This window comes from Alligator mississippiensis, chromosome 3, assembly GCF_030867095.1.
Source record: "Alligator mississippiensis isolate rAllMis1 chromosome 3, rAllMis1, whole genome shotgun sequence".
Lineage (NCBI taxonomy): Eukaryota > Metazoa > Chordata > Crocodylia > Alligatoridae > Alligator > Alligator mississippiensis.
In genome coordinates, this window is record NC_081826.1 from 23,892,291 (window position 1) to 23,913,065 (window position 20,775).

At 39.2% G+C, this 20,775-nt stretch overlaps 1 protein-coding gene across 5 annotated transcripts in view; it reads left to right on the plus strand.

Annotated features, from left to right (window-relative positions):
• The window catches only part of SAMD12 (sterile alpha motif domain containing 12), a 273,317-nt gene that overhangs the window by 149,942 nt on the left and 102,600 nt on the right, over positions 1-20,775 (plus strand). For all 5 annotated transcript variants that reach the window (XR_009460636.1, XR_009460637.1, XM_059723798.1 and 2 more), the window contains exon 4: positions 5,574-5,714. Coding sequence is in view for 3 of the 5 variants with exons in the window: in XM_059723798.1 (XP_059579781.1) it covers positions 5,574-5,714 (141 nt within the window). In the remaining 2 variants the exon portion in view is untranslated. The remainder of the gene's footprint in view (positions 1-5,573; positions 5,715-20,775) is intronic.

A 20,775-nucleotide genomic window follows, 5' to 3' on the forward strand; every position in this document is an offset into this window, starting at 1 on the left:
TAAGTTAAACCTGGATACATGTAGTATCAGGCTTAACTGATTTAGGTTAAATCAGTTTATTGAACTTCTGTCCCAGATCCCCTCTAGATTCAAGTTAACTCACAGTCCCCTGGCATCCCAGGATGCTTTGCACTTCCCCCCCAGCGTAGATGGGTTAGCCTTGGCCCAACCTGGCTGCTCCAGCTGAGCAGGGAGGCATGTTCTAGTGCCCTCCAGCTGCGGGCTGGGCCACTGCAGATATGTAGCTGCATTTCTGGAATCAAACATGAATGTCTGTTGACTTGCTCATCGGTTCAATGTGCACAGCTTAGACTAACTTGCAAGGACAGAATCAATTGAGCCTCAGGCTTTTTGGCTGTCTGTACTTAGCCTTAAAGACCAAATTCTTTATTTTGTCTCAGACTGGCAACATCCAGACAAGCTTGGATGTTTTGTTCCCCAGGAACAAGTAACAGTGGCACAGCTTGTAAGCTTCTGAGCCCCTAGTATAGTTAAGGGCTTACAGGACAAGCTTTATAAGGAGAGACTGAGGGACCTGGACCTCTTCAGCCTCTGCAAGAGAAGGCTGAGAGGTGATCTTGTGACTGCCTACAAATTCAGGGGGACACAGCAAGGGATCAGAGGGTACCTCTTGGGGTAACAAGGAACAATGGTCACAAACTGACAGCAGATTTAAGATAGATATCAGGAAAAACTTCTTCACGGTAAGGGTGGCCAAAATTTGGAATGGGCTTCCAAGGGAGGTGGTGTTCTCCCCTACCTTGGGGGTCTTTAAGAGAAGGCTGGATAGGCATCTGGCTGGGGTCATCTGATCCCAGCACTCTTTCCTGCCTAGGCAAGGGGTCGGACTTCATGATCTGTTGAGATCCCATCTGACCCTGCCATCTATGAACCTTGTGCCACTGCTACTTGTCCCCTGGGAACACCTGTGCCGCGTGCACTCTGGCATGTGGAAGGTTATCCCAGGTGGTGTAGGGGAGTCTGGGGCCAGCAACTGTGTCTGCCCCAGCAGCCTTATTTGGGGTCCTGGAGTCTGGGGAAGCTGTAGCCATGGTGCTTCTGCAGCTGAGAGCCTGGCCACCAGCCTGAGTATGGCTCTGGCCAGCCAGGCTCCAGTTTTGAGTGGCACACACTGCCACCACATGCGCCACCCCACTTTTTTCTGGGTGGGTTTTTTGACTCCCCCAGATATTCTGGGGGGGTCAAAAAAAACCCTGTGCTGCAAGGTAACAGCATGGGGAACACCTGAATATGCAGCGTGTGGTACTGCAGCTGTGTCTGTGGTGCCACATACCATACGGCTGCTCTCTGGACACAGACACTGGGTGCATCTACACATGCGCTTGACTGCACAGTAGACTACTTTGCTGTGGTGTAAAGCGTCACAGTTTACATGTGTGACGCCATTAAACCCCAGCAAACTCATTTTCACTGCTGAAAGCTAGTGCTGTCAGGGTAGTACTATCTTACGGCTGTAAAAATAACTGTGATCAAACATTCGTGTAGACAGGGACTGTGGGTGGAGATTGCACCCGGTCAGCCCAGGCAGCAGGGGACCAGATCCCTGCCTGCTGCCTAGTCACACAGCTCCGCTCAAACTGCTGCAGTCCCAGGTACACATGTAGACGCTGTACCTGGGAGCTGTTAACATTAGTATGAACTGTGCCAGAGTTTATTGTATCATACTAATAGCATGTGTAGATGCACCCGCTGAGAAGTAGTTTACTTTAGACGTAGTTAATGAGATCATTTCAGAAATCAGGCACTACTCATATGTAAAGTTTTCAGAGTGTGGCTTTAAGTATCAAATCTCAGCATCATCATAATTCCAGGAGAGTCTGAGCTTTGAGCACATCTTGTACCTTGGAGGATTTACCTAAAACAAGAGGGGAAAATGGCAGGTCACTGTATGTAAATCATAAGAGCATGTTCAGAGGCAACACTAAAGTGAGAGGAAAGATCTGCAGACTAGGCCTTTTTGCTAACTAATTTCTTAGGTTTATTGTTGTTTACTTGATAAAATTAGTCCAAAAATTGTGAGAATTTTGATGTTTTAAAATGTTTTTAATTTTATTTGGCTATTCACTATTGATTATTTAGTTTGCTTTTAGTTCCTGGTTATGTTCTGTGAGGTTAGAGAGTGCTAAAGGAAGAATAGTTATTTAAAAATGTGATTTTGGAGAAATTAGGTTGTTCCTCTGTAGACTTAATGGCATCACTAACAATAGCCAAAACTTCCTCTTTTCAAGCCAGTAAACAGACATGATGGGAAGACACAGGATGCAGATAGTATTGAGTAGAGAACGTGCATTGTTCATGAACTTGCTTGCTGACTATGTTTCTGACATAAATCAAAATGTAGGACTCGGTGTGCTGCAGAAGCTATTACAGGTCCCACAGGGTGTGTACTGTTGAGTTGAAAAAGGATCCCCTACTTGTTTGATCTAATTAACACCTGAAGGGGAACTCTGAATAAACTTGCATACAGGCCACCCTGGAACTGCTTGCCTGATTCTTGGGAGAAGCAGCACTGGAGTCAATGAGATGCATCTGCCTCGTGACTTAGCAGTAAATAACTTATGCAACTCATGCAGGTATCCTATGCCAGCTAACTGAATGGGAGAACAGAAGGATCTTGCCACCTTTTGATAGGGCTGCCTTAAAATATCCCCCCCACCAGCTAGATATGTGGGTTAAATAACATTGTCCTTAAAAATATTATCGCATTCCCTCACAATCACCCCCCACCCAGTAAATTCATCCTTCCATTTCAACCCCCAGTCTAGTCATATACATCATGATGGTGGCCTGCTTGTTTTATTGCTATTGGGAAACAGTTTGGTGCAAAAGTTCATTTAAGTAAAGCTGGTAAGAGCTGCTGCAAATAGCATTAGTCAGAGTTTATTCTGGTGACACAGTGCTTTGAACTAGAGCTACAAAAGGATTGGCACTCCTGAAGTTGAGAAGAAATTTCACTGTGTATACAGTCAACTCCCAAAGGGCACTGGTGAATCTATTCCAATAAATGCTTAGAAGGACAAAATATTAAGAAGTACAGTCATTGGCCAGAAAGGTAGGTGAGAGGCATGTCCTCCTTATGTCCTGACATTACCATGTATTGACTTCCTACCTAAGATGACATGGATGCTGACACTATTTGAACTGAGGATTTGTTTATTTTTGCTTGCTTTCAGTTGCTGGATTGGCATTGCAGGCTGTATTCTTCTATTGCTATACATCCTTTGTAAATTGCTTTGAGATGCTTTTGCATGATAAGATGATAGAAAAATTGAAGTAATTATTACTATCTTTTTCACTGGTGGAATTGGATAGCGGGCATTGATCTGTAAAATACTAATTTCCGTATTTTTGGTGTTACCTTAACCCATAGAATTCCTTTGGTATATGATTTCAAAGAAAGGCTTACTAGACAAAAGGGTGCCCTTACTAGTCCAGAGTGTCATCATGAGTGCCACAAAGTACATGAATATTTTCATTCTGTACCTGAGACATAGATATGCTTTTGTTAATATTTATAATGTTATATTCAAATATATTACATTTGCATCACATTTTATCTTGAAATATTATGAAAGCCTTTACAAATACAAGCCAGGGTCATATCCATCAGTAATGTGATTCAGCCTTTAAAGAGTAGACCTGGTCTGGTGTTCAAAGGGGCTCTGTTAGCTAAGTTTTTTCCTAAATAAATAAAAATCTCCAGCTTCTGATTGTGCATTTTTGAAATAATCTGTCTTTTTCAGTTCTTTAATTAAAATAATCTGACACTCAAATTGCTGTTTTTATAAAGATAGAAACTGAATAAGAGTTTCCTGCTGCTGTGGTGAATAGTACGTTACTATGGGCTAACTTGTGCTGTTCACGCAGAGGCTGAAAAAGGGGTTAGGCAGAAGGGAGAACTCCCACTCACCGTCTTGGTTGTATAATCAAAAGTTGAAGATTTAATAATTAAAAGGCAAAACAAAATTAGTCAAACTTGAAAGCAAATGAAGCTGAACTTGAGAGAGGCAAAGAATTGAGTCTGTTTTGAAAAAATATAATGTGTCCAAGTCAATATACTTTCACTCTGGCTTTGCATTTACACATCAGCATTGAACTAGAGAGACAAGGATTTTGGAAGTAGGAGTAAACAGTTTGTAGTGGTTCTTGTTACTGGTGCATAGTGGCTATGCCTAACCATCAGCACCTAAACATTTAGGGGGCAAGAGCGTGGGGATTGTTTTTCTTCCTGTAAGGGTGCAGACATAACATGAATACTTCACAGGGGCGCATCTACACATGCACGCCGCCATGCAGTTGATACTGCGCAGTCATTTAGTATTTGCTAAAGCAAGTACTAAATGACTATGCAATACCCACCGATAGTGTGCAGTCCCGGTGACATGCAAGTCATTTTCTTGTTTCCAACTGCACTGCACCGTAGCAGTGAGCTATTGTGCAATAGCAACAGCATCACGGTTAGTGCCCACCAGCACTACATCACTGTGGCAATGAGCTACGGCACTGTAGCTTGCCGCTATGGCAGCATAGCATCTTGTGTAGACGCACCAAGTGATTTTTCCCTGGATTTTACTCTGTGGTAAATTTACTCCATAACACCTTTACTAACATGACTATCCTATTTACTAAGAGTTGGGGAGCTGGTTTGCACTGAGCAATAGTTAATGCAGGATGACATTGGCTAAGGGATTGGATACACAACACAGTCTTATGTAGCAAATTTCCCATATTGCTACACATTTTTCACTGGGTAACTTTATGTTCAAGTGATTTGCTGCATAGTTGTGCCTCATATACCTGCTTCATTTTAACTGTGTTGTAAAGTCACTTTACTACATAGTAAATGTGTTGTCTGTCTGCACCCTAAGAGAAAGTGTTGGAGTCACTGCTACAAGCTTAGATACTGTGGTAGACACAAGTGCTTCAATACTTTCCTGCTGTCCTTTGTTTCTTATTTTAATAATTTATATTGCTATGATGTCCAAGTGACAGCATCAGGGTCCCGTTCTTGAAACCTAGGAGGATGCAATCCATTGCTTGAAGAGCATAGTTTTAGAATTGTGTGAATTTACTGTGCTCTCATGCTCTGTTATGTGCTCTTTTACACCATGAACTCAGTGTGGTAGAATGGTGAATGCCAATTCAGGAAGCAACCAGCACTAGTCCAGGATATGGATAATTTAGTATGATCATAATATAGTTCTATTTTGAGGAATTGAGGAAGAGAGGTTCCAAGTTCAGAGGTATCTTGAGAAATTTGCTGTTACGTTATAGACCAGTCTGTGATGTTCTCATCCTCAAAGTACTAAGGCTGGTAGAACTTGCCAAACTCATTTCCACTAACGATGTAAAACAAGGATTTTGAACATGGATCTTTGGCATTGAACGTACTTATCTCCTCAAACCCTACCCCTTTGTATTTTAGACCATTATGAATCAGGTATTTTCGTGGCTGAGGCTTTTAGTGCAGCAGACATAAGCTTATTGGCCAGAATGAGAGTGTTACATTAATGGAAATCCTTAGATGATTTTTTTTTTACTTTTGGATCCAGGCCGTGCTTTGCTGAGGCTTACTGACAAAAAGCTTGAACGAATGGGAATTGGCCAGGAGAGCCTACGGCAGCATATTTTGCAGCAAGTTCTTCAGCTGAAAGTTCGAGAAGAAGTCCGAAACCTTCAGTTGCTTACACAAGGTATGAAATCATTTCGGTATGGTCATATAAAAGGGTTACATAGGAAAAAAAGTTCACTTTACAGCGTAAAAATGGCTTAACGTTCTCCAACAAGAAGTAATGTCTGAAGATGCTTTGGATTCCATAAACGTTCTGATTCAAGAAAAAATGTTAAAAAAAGTATAAGAAAATAGATAAGTTCTTCTGACTCTTGGGTGTGATGAGTAGTCTCTATCTAAAACAGGAAAGCATTTTCATTTGAATACCAGCTTATTAAGATAAAAAAACCCTTGAGACTAAGCACAATGGCAATAATAAATAATGAGCTGTCTTTACAGATCTTGAACATTTTTATTAATTGTTTAAAATACCAGTAAGCTGTCCTATAGTATGACCTGTCATTGCAATTTGTCTGTTAGATGTCTGAAAAATATAAAACTTGATTCTTCAACTACTGACTTGAATAGAGGTGTTTCTAGTTTATACCAATTTACCAATGTTTACACATTTTTAAAATCCGTCGTTCTTCTTCCACATAAAATGGTATTCCGGCCAGATTAGATAAACAACAGATTTATATGACCTTTTGGTTTAGTACCCCTTTTTGTCATTTTATCTGAAAAGAATATTGTTGAAGTATCTGTTAAAAACACTAAGTAATTAATTAAGCTGTGCTTAATGTACTATGAGAAACCTTTAGGTTAATTCAGTAAACTATTTTTTGACGCTAAGCCTCTGACTTCTAATGAACTGTGCTTTCACATGGTTTTTGGTGAGGATCGATCACAGCAGGGTTTCCCTCATATCTTCTAATATGTCTTTATTCAATACTAACTACATATCATAGTACTTAGGGTCAGAAGGGACCTAAACAGATCATCAGGTCTGACCCCCTGCCCCGGGCAGGAACGGGTGCCAGGGTCATATCACCCCACCCAAATATCTGTCCAGCCTCCTCTTGAAGACCCCCAAAGTAGGAGAGAGCCCCACCTCACTTGGGAGCCCATTCCAGAGGCTAGCAGCCCTAACTGTAAAGTAATGTCTCCTGATGTTCATACATATAGCAGATAGAGCCTAGGTTTTAGAAGTTTACCTTTTTCCTCAGGAAGTCATCCTCTCATACTATTGTTTGCTAATTTCCACTTCTCTTTTTATAAGGAATATGTTTTAAAAGATTTGTATATTTTAGGTTCCAGTCAAAGGTCAATACCAGACATCCTGAAAAGACCCACCAGAGATTCAGGTTTACTTATGGAAGTTGATATGAACCTGACTTCAGTCATAAATGTTGCACTGGCTTTAGATTTATGTTAGTTGTGTGTTATTTTCTTTCTTGGCCCTCTGTCACTGAATATTACCCCATTTAAGGACTAAGCAGTATTTTCAGAGCAGTCTTTTAATGCGTGGATAAGTCAAATGCTCAAGTATCAGTCATCTAGAATCAGTCAGTAGTGATGGACATTTCAAGGGAGTTGATGTAGCATCCTTTGAGATTCTAACCCAGGGGTGCTCAACCCCTAGCCCCCTGGCCAGATCCAACCTGTGATGCTGGGTCATCCAGCCCACAGGCCTCGTGGTTCAGTGACACTGAATTGAAAGACATGGGGTTTCTATTGAACAAACAGCTGCTTGATTTTATTCTGTACACGGGGTGGGCTTTTTATAGTGGGGGACTACTTCAATACCCATTGAAGTCAATAGAAAGCTTTCCATTGATTTAATTGGACTCTAATTGTCATTGGAATCCCCTGAATAAAACAGTTATACTTAAAAAAAGATTAGATGATATGTATAAAGGACTTAGTTTGTTGCAAAAAGTGTTTGCTTACTCTGCCATCTATAAAAATGCTAACTTTTTTTCAAAATAATGTTTCTTGACAAATAGCAATTGCATTGTAATAGCTTTCTTCTTTCTTGTTATTTTAGTAAGTTACTTAAAAGTTCTTGTTCCACTACTACTGCATTGAGTGCATGTCCAGCCTGTGCTGGGGATCTCAGTAGTAATCACATGTGATTGTGCAATAGAAGAATGTCTTGAATGTTAGTAGGACTGTTGTTGTCAATAAGGCATGCCTGATTGGGCCCATTATCAGCAGAAATGTTATGCCAATCTCTGCTGGGGTAGGTGGGCACAGCCGTGGATTTTTTACAAGAGACATTGAACTAACTTGATGGAATACCATCAGATAGTCTCTTAGGGAAAACAACTTATTGCTAGACATGTTATTGTTATACTCTCTAATCCTGATTCAAAAGAGCCAGAAATGTCTTGCATAACCTCACAATGGTGCTGAAAAGTTATTTATAGAATCAATATGAGACCAGCACTTGGTTGGCATAGAGAGAGTATATTTCCTAGGGTTGGCAGAACAGCCATGCATGGAATGTTTTGCTTTTGAACAAGATTGTCTTGGACAGGATTTTGCTAATAATGCTCAGATTCTGAAGCATATTTAGATTCTGCATCATAACTGCATTTAAGGTGACATTGGGCCTACTTTTAAGATAGTTTGAGAGTTTCAAATTGAGCTAAGTGCTGCTTGAAGATACCAGGAGAACACAGAAAATGACACTTTGCGCAAAAAGATTTCCCTGCTGACAAAATATGTTAGGATAAGGCCACATGCTTTGTGCAAAAGATCACAGCTGTTGATACTTGTTGCCATCATATCATACTTAAATGCCTCGTTCATCCTATACCAGGGCTTATTTTTATGAAGAAGGTATGTGTGTTTGTTAATCAGGATAAAATGGACCAGGAAAACACATTTTATATCCCCAACCCCCTCTCTAAGGAGTTGTAGAGTTCAAAAATCTAGTGAAATATTCTCGTCCTGCACCTCCTCATTAGATGAACTTATGTGCCCCTTAAAGCTACATCTTATCTTTTAAGAAAAATATAGTAGGCAATCTGGTTTTGAAATATCATGTAACCTTTAATAGTAGGATATTGAGAGTAATGGTCCAAACTGGAAAGATTCTCCTGTTTTGTTTTTCTCATAATCATAAGAACTCTAGATGGTTTCTGGATTACCTGAAATGTTTGAAGGGCCCTGTTTCTACTCTCCTTTCCACCAAGTCTTGCTGCCTTGTGATCAATTCAGGAAACATAGCATAAAGGCCATCAGATATTTAGAGTAGAGCAGAGAAACAGAACAGAATTAGTTCATGCCATTAAACCCAATGCACTTATGTTAATCTTCTTGTTTGAAATTCTCGACAAAAAAACATGAGAACACAGGGTCATGGGAAAGATAAGAGAACGAACACCTCAGGGGAGATGTTGCAGTACAGTCTAACTTTTCTCTCTCTCTGTCTGCCAGGTAGATCATCTAAATTCATTACTCAGCTGCCCTCATCTACAGTCTTTTGTGTCTCCTGAGAAGCACTGAAATTAGTAGAGATGAGGGGTGTTACTGTGTCATACATGAGCAGACGACAAGTCACTGTGCTAGGGATTGAGGGTCACCTGACAGGTGTCATGTGACTCCTCTAAAAGGCCATCTGTTATTTTCTTGCCTTGTAGGAATGTTGGCACAGTATTTTGGCATCTGGGGAACCCTGGGTAGAGAAATGTCCTTTTCTTTCTCTTAGAATACAACAGATTTTTGTTGTCATAACCACAGGTTGGGACTATACTACCCTTTTTAGGCTGTGGTCTGAAAAAAGGAAGTGCATCACACCTATGGAATCTTGTTTTTATGTCTCTGTTATGCTGTCCCTGGCTTTGCAGCATTTGAATTGCCAGACAGTCCTTTTTACTCTGTTACTGTGCGTCTCCTCCTTTGTTTTCATTGTCTTGACGTGACTTTATTCTTTTCTAGAACCCTAACCTAAAGCATTTCCAACTGAGTCAGGAAGGGCCTTGTTCGCTGCTTATAACACAAATTACTGTGCAAATGTTTCCTGCATATGCTACATGCGTGGCATCTCTCCAAAACAAAAATAAACCCTTAATGTTTCAGGGAAGTTTCATACAAACCTAATTTCCAGCAGATTTTTTTCTGTCCTGTGATTCTTTTGTTGTCAGCGTTCTCTAAGAGACTTCATAAATTGGATCTCACAGAATGGCATGGGCGTATCTTAAAAAGGTTTTGAAGTCCATGTGGCTTTGTTCTATGCCATAGTGTCAAAAGTTTGTTCAGTGGTGACAGAAGGTGTGGCTTCAGTATTGGTACCAAGAATTTTACTCTTCCCTTAAAATTGCTCTTTTTCACCTTTTCCTTTCCCAACACATTTCTTCTACTGCTCATCCCTAGCCAGACATTTTTCCCTTTCCTGTACCACCTCAGAAGTCTTGGCACTTATCTGTAAGAGGAGTTTCCATATTGTCTATAATACCATTAAGTGACCATCTCTTGAAGAAATCTCTTAACAATTGCAGTCTGTGATGTGCCCTCTCCTGTCTTAGTTGAGACCAAATGGATCACATTTAAATTAGCTATGTCAGGGAGCCAGAAGCAATGATTGTTTCCAAAGATCTGTTCAGACCACAGGCTGCCTCTGATCTGATTTCTGAAAATCATCACTTTTTCTCAGGACACACAGTGTGTTTGTGCTCTGTTTTTGTGTATGTTTTACAGAAGGTGAACACTGTATACAATATGTGTGAATATGTATATATATTAAATATACAAAGTGCAGCAGTGAGCATGGAATATCAAGTTTTCTAAACCATCAACTGCATGGCTCAAGGCATTCACTTCTCATATTTCTAACTTGAGCTGGGAGAAGAATGTATTATTCAGTGACACAGATTTTTCCAGTCTGTGTTAGATTTTAGAATTAATTTATTATGGTTTCTGTATGCACATGTGTTACTATCCAGTTGTGATTTAAAATATGTTTTGTTTATAGGCAGATATATGCAGCTATGGAAGTCTGCAGTGATGAATTAACACAGCAAAACTACACTTAATCAACTAACATTATTATGTGATTCCATAAATAATATAACGACTCAGTGTAGTGGAATTTAGTGGCATGAGTGTACAAAAGTGTTATTTATAGTCCCTTTATAAGGCTGACTTTTTTTCTGCTTTTTAACTTGTTCAGAAGATTAGTCTAAACTGAACTAGCCATGTGGAAAGTTCAGTCCTTCCAAATTGTGTACTCCCAAAAAGATCTTGAATTTATATAGTTATAATTCTATATTCATCCTTTTTTCACTCACATATAACTTTGAAATAGGGAAGAAATTAGTTTGCTTGAACTTTCCAAAAAAAAATCACTTTTCTGCTGAGATCATGAATGAGGAAACTTCAACCAGGAAGGAAGGGTTTGTCAGAAAGTTTGTGTATAGGTCTGCAGTCTTAATGATAGCTATTCTGATCAGTGCCAGGGAAACCTAACTAAAAAGGACTGCATAGCTCAAGAGATTCTGGTAAAAAAGATGGTTCTTCTCCCTCCCACCCGCCAGGGAATTTAAATGACTACTGTCTATATTATAGCGTAAGGCCAGCAACAACATAGATGCTATTTCCAGTTGGACCATCCAAAATCAGCAGTGGAGCAAAATTTGTATTGGGCTGGCTCTGGTGAACTGTAAAGAAATGAGAAATCCCCATAGAATTGCAACTTCTCCATCATGCCAACCTCCTTGTTCAAAGGAAATAGAAACAGAGCTTTCTAACCCTAGGTTACTGGTTCAAGACCTTATTGATTTAATCAACAAACACAACCATTATTGGCCTAGTGGAATGAGTGAAAGTCTCATTCTAGCATCAGATGAACAAGTGTTCACATATATTTTTAAAAGAACCAGTATTCTCTTCACTAAAATCCTTAGCAGAGCAAAAACTATTACATCTAGTTTTCATGTGTGTAAAGTTAGGTACGTATGATTTGACTTTTTTCAGAGAGGCTTACCAACCCCAGCTCATAATGAATTCATTATGAACTACAGGTGCCTTTGTATTTCTGAAAATCACACTACTATTTAGGTACCTACATACAGATTCTAAGTTTGAAAATGGTGGCCTTACTGGCAGAGAGAGTGAATTGCCATCTGCAAGTGTCCCTCCTGATCAGAACTGTAGTAACAGTTACATGCTGATTTTACAGTAGTTTTTAGTGGCACTGCCTCTGATGAAAGAGTGTTTTTAACAAAAAATTCAGTATCTGTTGCTGCTAGTCAAACATCATAAAACAATTTTGAAAATGTAGATAAAGTCTCAGATCTTGAGATCACTTGAAAATGAAGGCTACTATATAGTACCAATATTTTAGTCCTATTATTCCAATAGGACAAAATAGATGCAAAGCCTGTGCAGTAAACATGTATAACTGCTAGAAAGATATAGAAAATCTCCTTTTCTTTTGCCTTTGAACAGTTATTGTACAATATTTTAAAGAATCATTTTTTTAAATATCCCCCCTTTTTTTCTGTTCAGATTCTTTAAAAGTCTTTCCATAATGTATTTTTAAAAATTAATGTTGCTGTGTTCAAATAAAAGTTTACTCTTAATGGCTTTATGCTTCATATGAAAGAGCACTCTTCATTTGTTCAGTTTTACTCTGACAGTCAGTAGTATTATGAACTGCTTTTTTATTGCTTAACAGTATGCAGATCTAGGGCATCTTGCACCAAGGAAAGGGATGTTTTAATATCTTAATTTGACATGCTCATAAAGCAGGGACACCAGCCCAGTATTTTATGGCATATTCAAGGAAAATTAATAATTTTAACTGTATGGGTTCCCCCTTAAGATCAATAACAGAGATTTTTCCAGTTACCATTTGAATTGATTTTAATTGAAATGGATTCACTATAAAATAATATATTGAAATGTTTCAATAATGACCTCCAGGGTAAGAGATATTTGTAGACTGCAAGACTACAATTTTGAATTATACTGAGAGCTCTAAGCAATTAGAAATTAGATTTTTTCTTTGGTTATTTTGTCTATCTAACTAAAATGCACTATTTATAAAGTATCTGTCACTTTTCTATCTGAGTGCTAATGCTAGTGAAGGCTGATATGGATATAGCAAAGTCGTGATTCACACGCACAGATGCAAACATTTGTCTATAGTCATGCTCATTTTTTATCATATTCTGTTTGGTATTTGGGTATAGCTTCAAGCCCATGTAAGTTTAACAGTTCAAAAACATGTAAGTCCAACTCTTGTACAGTAATATTACCTCACCTGTGTATCTACTTTATAAAAGGGAATTTATCATTGGTGGAAAGTACTTCTTTTGTCATCTGAACTAGGACTAGTAAGAATCACATGTTTGCAGAAATAATGCAGTGTGAGTGGTAGCATTGCCCTCTTCCTTTTTGCTGCCCAGCCCTCTTTTAGATAGATCATCCCTAAGGGATATTAGTTCACCACTATTCCTTCAATCCTTGGTCAGTCTTTATCAATAAAAGAATGAATGGTTTTGTTTTAGTGATGTGAGGTGCAGGGAGCATGATACAGATCTAGGTTACCATAGCCATCAGCTGGCATAACTTTCAGTTGCTAACAACCTATGTTGGATTCAAAGTAGGTCTAGCACATTAAGCCTTGAAACCAAATACCTTACTGTATGTACTCTTTCTCTTCCTTACACAGCTTCCTATTGATAACATTACACTGTCAGCAAACACAGTAATTCTGCACTTGTTCTGTTGTGACGAGTGAGTTGCCAGGAATACTGGGCTCCTGGGAGATTGGGTGTGCGAGCCCTTTCCCTAAAAGGGAACTTGCATGTCAAGAAACAAATGCTCCTGACATTTGCTAATCTCTTGGCTTGAATTAGATGCGCCTGATGAGGAAAGCTGCATCTTCTCCTCCAGGATCCTTTAGAAATTAGTCTCTCCCTTTCTCCTGTGTGGTACTGATGGAAGATATGTGCTACTTAACTGTCCTTTGTTTTGTAACCTCTAAAGTGGTGCACCGTTCCCTTTCCCTACCCAATGGTCTCTCAAATAATTCTTTTCTTTTATATCTTTTTTTTTCCCCACCTGGTGTGGGTATCCACGGAATGGCACTTACCTGATGAGAAAATGGCAATAGGCTCATCTCTCCAATTCAGTCCAGAGAGTATGAATCTGTTAATCAGCTGCTTCCTGCCACTGGCTGCCATAAGGCACCACACAATTCAATTATATTTCAAGAATCCTGGATGCAACAAGAAGCAGTCAATAGGATCTGAGATGATAATGGGCCGGGTTTCTAAAAATGTTAGATAGCTAATGGGATTTTCAAAACACCTAGGACCCAAGTCCCTCAGTGTCCCAGCTGTCCCATTTTTAATTCTTGGAGCTAACTTTAAAGCAGCTTTTCATCTCAATAAATTGTTTTCCAAAAGAGACAGGGAAAAGGAGATGAAACACTTGCCCTTAAAGAAACCACTGACACACCACTTGGCACTGAGGCTTTGTCTGAATGCATCTTTCTCTAGCCTCAAGTACTACTTCACTTGTGTTTAATTTATCCGGCAATGCAGCAGGCTCCATTCTTTGCCATCTGTTCTATTACAACTGCTAAGCATGACACTAACATCGCTCACATCACTGACTTGTATAATTTTCAACTTCAGCTGGTTCCATAATTCTTTGGGAATCTCAGAAAAGTGACCACCCCTTATTCTGGTCAAGGCAATGACCTCTTTATTTTTTGCTTTTTACAAGTGAACTGCATGTAAACTCCCTGCATATGCACTCTGCAGAAGGCTCCAGCTGTTGTTAGGGGCTGGAAGGAACCTTACAGATCACTGCAGCATTGAGGACAGACAGCAATAGTTATTAATTTTCTTAAAGAGAAAGTGTAAACCCATGTTCCCAGCTCTCTGTCCCCCTTTGGATCCTTTTATGCCAGAACTTGTTCTTACCTTTACTGAGGTAAAGGAGAGGTAATGTTTGCTTGACTCCAGTGAAATGTGAAACACAAAATGGAAAACAGAGTCAAACCTCATTTTCCTGGATCTAAAACTCATTGAAGTCAATGAAAAAGACTTGTTTTGGCTTATAAACATAGGTATTCTGTCCTTCAACACAATATACCTTTTCTAAAGTCTGTTCCTGCACAGGGTCCATGTCTTTCTGACTAATTACTGTTAGGAACTTTCTCTTTAATGTATGCAGCTGATTTTCACTTTGTCCCAAATCATCCCCTAATTTTGTATGAGAAAATAACTACCGATATAATTATATGACACCCCAAATTAGATGTAAATTTTTAAAATCAAGCATATATAGTCTGAATTCTACCTTATCCTTAGTATTTACTTCCCTTAATATAGTATTTCTATATACAAGTACACACAGGCAAAATTTGCATTAATAATTTCCTTGGAAGATGATGTATTTTGCCAGATGCATAACTTAATTTGTGATATGCTTCTGTTCTTTGTGAAGGATGGCTCATTTCTTCCGAGCACCACCCACCTGGAAACTATATGAATGAGGGAAACAAAACTTGTAAAATAGCTATTTTATAAGCCATCACCCTTCCACATAAACTGACTAGTAGGTATCCCTTCAACTAAAGCAGAAAGTTGCTCATTTTACATACTCTCTCATCATACAGAGATTAACTTTACTGTGTTTAGATTGCTGTTTCTCAAACATAATGGCTCAAGTTAACTGAAGTTATACTGGTCCCAGTCCTCTGAGTTAATTTCTTTCAGTCTTGGTGTGACATGACCTGATACCAATTTTATGTCCATGTTCTCTCATTTTCTTTGGTGGAATTACTCCTGACTTTCATCTGTGAGATCAGAATTAGGCAGACTGCCTCAATCAGAGCTCTGATTGGTTATTGGACTTGAACTCACTTATTTCTAGTACAAAAAAAGGGGTGCAGTGTTCTTCCTATGGGGCGATTAGGCAGTGAAAAGAAAGAAGCATGCATTCTTTCTTTCAAAAATGAAGTCTTTCAATTAAGCATAGGAGCTGGTATATCTCAAGAAATGAGTGGAAATAATAGCACAGAACAATAACCAGAAGAAAGCTTTCTACATATTCCTTTTTTGGACCTTTTGTGTCTCTACAAATGCTTGCTTGCATTCTCCTACAGCCTGTTAGTTTTATTGGAGGCTTTACCATCTGCCAAAAGATTTTATTTTGGGGTTTCCTTTTCTGTGGGAGGGTGGTTTCCTCCTTCCCCTAAAGCTGGGATCTCTATCTTTAGGAACTACAGAGCCTTCAGTAGATCTTCCTGTCTCCTTTTATTACGTATTCTCATCCTTCCTTTTTACAAGTTTCTGGCCCCAGAAGCAAGGGGTAAAAGCAGACTTGAACATACCTTTTAGCGTCTTGGCTTACTCAGAAGGTCTTTGCTTTAAATACCACAACACAGACATTTAAAAAGCAGAACGGAGCATGCCTAATAGAAATTTCTGTTATCTGCACATTTGTAGACATGACACGCACCTGCAGCTAGTTAACTGCCCAGCTCTTTGGTTACATATTTTGACAAGCTTTGCTTCTGAAGAAGAAGACTGTAAGCTGGAAAGTTTACTACTTTAAGGGTGGTGGATTGTGGGTCATGTTTTGTGCTTCTGCACTGGTATGAGTTTTGCCCTGGCTCATTAATCCAGCCCACTCAGACACTGTAAAAATACCTCCTTAACGGTGCTTTCATCTATCCCTTCTTTAGGTAACCTCACCTCAAATATTTGTTTTTCTATAAATGTATTGATTTCACATCTTTAGCTTGCTTGATACAGTGTGCTGTTGAGAAAACTGAAGTGAAGCTTGAATGGTTAGATTTACCAAGTGACAGAATTAAACAATCTTTTTTAAGAGCAAAGTAAATAAAGTGCTAGCATTGAGAAGGGGCTATGCTAATCTGGGTTGTTGTTTGTATGGGTATATTTTTATTACTGCATGTTGTAGCAAGTGTGTGAATAATGTAATAGTAGTTAGTGAGAGTGCTTTCCTAGTATTGATGCACGATTTCTTGATCTCTTGTATTTGTTCTTCCTAATTCTTACCAACTGCCATCACCACAATGCTATGTTTGGAGCTTTGCCCTACCCTGGGTTATTTACTCACTCTGCAGTTGAAAATTGTATTGGTAGGCCCATGAAAAAAAACCTCTTAATGCCTAAAAAATCAATAACCTGCCTCTTTATTTCACTTAGTTTTGATGTGTTTAGGAATATGTTGGTAGCATAAGTGGACATCTCTGGACTAGCTATTCAGTAACTAATGAGCATGGGAGTTAAGGTATAGCCTCTGAATTAGAGCTTCATAGACCTTACATATTGGATGCTGCAAGTGAGAGAGAAGAGTGGAAAAAACCCTGGACACCCAGTTCACTCTCCCTTTCAGCATCCACTCCCTGCCACTGTGACACAGGATGCTGAGCTAAATGGACCTATGGTCTGATGACAATGATGTTCTTATGACTATGGGAAAACACGAGTGCTGCTCATTTCTGAGCATGTAATGGTGAGTAGGTGGAGGTGACTTTTTCTTTAAAACTTAAGAAGGCTGTCTGGGAAAATTTCAAGTCCAAAGGCAACAAACTCCTCCCTAATTAGACAGGAAGTTTTCTAAATGTCTAACGTTTTGATATATCAGTCTCTCCAGAATTGTTAAGGGAAAAAATCCATTTTTGCAAAAGCTGTGCTATTCAGTCATTGTACTCTAAAGTAAACACAGTCTCTCTCTCTCTCCCCCCTTCCCTCTTACCCACCCTAATTGGATAAAAACGTAAACAGTAAATTAAGGATATGATTAAAAATTAAACAGCTACTGCAGAAACCATCAATAGTAAGTGCTTATTAACTTACATATAACAGCGTGCTGGCATGATAGCTTCAAATTGGCTGCTGAAACTGATTTGCAGCAAACAAGGCCAGCTTTCTAAGGGGATATATCTGGGTTTCATTACTTCAGTTTTAATTGCTGTTTGGCTTCCTTTACTTTTTATCAGCTTTTTGAAACAAAAGATAATGTGCATAACATCCCTTAACTGTAGTGGGGAACATGTGTTTATTTCGTCACATGTTGGCACTTGGTAGTACAGGGCAATGGGGAACTAATCTAGCCTTGTTAATGCTGCAGGCTCCAATTCTAGACCACTGGAGCAAGTGACTGCACACTTTAGTCCTAAACATTTAGGGAAAAGCTTGTTTTTGAAGGAAAGTTAAAAGCAGCTTCACCATTTGGAGACATTTAATGGTCCCTTACAACATGGTCATTACCAGCACTGCAATTCTACTCTCTCTCTCTGAATAGTAAATCCCTTTTGGGTGAATTGTGAGAGTTCATCATGTGGGAACCAGTAACTGGTGAAAAGGAGTGCTCACCTTTCTCTTTCCTGATCCCGAGCGGCTGCCCTAGAACAACCAGAAACAATGACTGCACACCCAAGAAGACAGTTAATTGCCAGCTGTTCAACTTCCTGCTTGTAGGTTTCCATTGCAGATGTCAAGATTAGCAACTTGCCTCCACACGTTATATCTCACCTGGCAATCAGAGGCAAAAAGGGAAGGGTATTGCTTTACTGAACTGAAGGCCTAAGGCCAGCTTAATACTGGTGGCCTGCATGACACGTGTGCTGAAGTTTCCTGGTGTCTTAAGAAGTACATCCAGCATCCAGCTATATGAAAGCTTCTGCCTCTGATTTGATTGACTGGTATTAATTGGCTACAAAGGAAGTTAGATTCAGTCGTCTTTGTTTGAGAGGTTGCTAGACTATGGAACTTCTAAAGTGGAGGGATGAATTGGGAGGAGCGGAAACTGTTACCAATTTTATATCAAATATGGTAACTCAAGTAGCTGTCAAACTCCTCGAGCTTCATTATTTGAGTTTATCTGGCATCTTCGATCAAAAACCTGGCTGTTTACATGCCATTCATGTGTCTTGTTCATACAAGGGATATCTTTAAAAGATTTCCAGTGGTTGCCTGTACTGATTCAGCCCGACTTTGTGTGATCAGTGTTAGAAGACTTAGTTCATCGAAAGCTACTAGTATGTTAAACTACTCACATTTTTAGCAAAGCTGGATAACAGTGGCACCTGCTATTAGGCTGTCTGTGCTAGGTCTCTCAATATTGCTGAGACTGGTTAAGTTGAACCTCTCTTAGCAACAGACAAAAAGATCTTTTAAAACATTCCCCTAATATAAAAAAGAGCCACAGGGAACAATTTCATTTTTTTCTGTGTCCTAAAGAGCAGGTGGATCATAGCTCTATTGCCCTAGGCTGTTTGAAGAGACTATGTTTAAAGTCACATACAATCTTTTTGATACTTGAAAGACTTGGAAAAAAGGAAGGAAGAAAAAAAGAACAAAAAACAGTCCATACTCTCTTCAAATATTTCTTAGCTGCTTTTATAGAACCTTTTTTTTTTCTACTATCCATTGTACCTGGCACAGAAATGATAAGGCATTTTGGCTATGACAAGAATCAGGTAAACTGTTTCAATTGGAAACCACTCAAGTGAGCTTTAAAATCAGTGCTTGGCATCATCTACTTGAAGATAAGTGTGGAGCATATTACTTCAGAGTTTATTCGTGTGCAGCACATGGACCCTGGTTGTAGCAGCCCAGGCTGGCAGGGGACCCAAGGGGTCAGCTTGCCAGCCCAGGGCTGCTCCGACCAGGCTCCACGTGCAGCAGAGAAGCTGCCTGGGGCATAAGGGTGCATCCCCTGCTGCAAATGGAGCACTGTCAGAACAGCCCTGGACTGGCAGGGGACCCGAGGCTGTTCCTCAGCAGCCTCCAGAGCAGCCTGCCCACCCAGGGCTGTTCCATCCCAGCTCAGCATGTGGCTGGAGCATGAGGGTGCCCCGGTGCAGGGCTAGCTGGCAGGCAGCCCCCACACTGAAGCACCCCAGCCAGCCCCATCACCATCTACACATGCACTACAGCACACAAAACTACACCACTGCAGAATACTACTTGTGTTTAACCAGGCTACCCTGCAACAGTGTTTGTTAGTCTACTGAAACCTAATGCATAGATGGTAATGTTTTACTGTGGAGCTAACTGGTCAGCTCCTCAGTAAATTTCTCATGTAGATGTGCCCTCTGAGGACTCAGAAAGTAGGCTGAACCAGACGAGCAATATTTGCACGTGCTATACGTTAAAATCTTAGAAGATTTAAAAATTGCAAAAGCATGTCATAAAAGCTTGGCAAAGTAAATAAAAAAAAATTAAACAGCTATGGCATGAGGACCCTGAATTCAAAGTCTGTTTTCTCCATTTCCACCCTACATATTTTCTTTGGTGGTTTTGGTGGGGAAGCAGCAGTCCGTTTGTTTGGGATTTTTTGTTTTGTTTTGCTTTCCTTCCAATACTTTTCCACTCTTCTATACAATATATAACAGTGTAGAATATTGTAGTAGTTTTAGCAGTCACAAATATTGCAATGCAGGGGGGGATAAAAGTCACTTGTTTTTAAAAATAAAAAGATTACCTATATGATATAATACATTTTCTTTAAAGAAATAAACCAATTTGAAATTATGGAAACCTATTTTAAGGTAGGTTAAACTGGCTGTAATCTCAGATTCAATTATTTAAACCTTAAGACATACTTATCAACTCATTTGCTGAAGAAAATTTATAGAAACCAATCACTGAAGCAGTTGAAGTTACTAACGAAGAACTTGTTGAGGTGCTAAACTATTTTTGACGGAGCAGCGTTTCCTATACATACAAAAATATTTTCTTTGTGCGTGTTTATTCAGCTGTTATGGTTCTATGAGTTGTTCATTCAAATTTGAGAAACCAGTTAGAAGACAATAAAGGAGAGACTTTCTTTTCCTCATCTAATCGTTGAATAAAAAGTAGATGTAAGTGGCTGAGATCTACTTGTTCTAAAATTTTGTAAGAGAACAATAACAAGAAACAATTAGTTCAGTTAAATATATATATTTCCTTTGTTTAATAAGTAACATTACAGTCAAGTAATGTTTTGATAAGTATAGAATTCTTTAAGTTAATTTCATGTAACTAAAAAATTAACATGCTGTTTTTGAGTATTTTAATCACAATTTTCATCTAAGAGATCAAGAGTAAAAAGACAAACTAAAAACCTAGTCTAAAATAAATAGTTCATTCACAATTTTTTAGCATAAAAATGTAAAAATTAATCATAGACTCATAGAAAATTAGGGTTGGAAGGGACCTCAG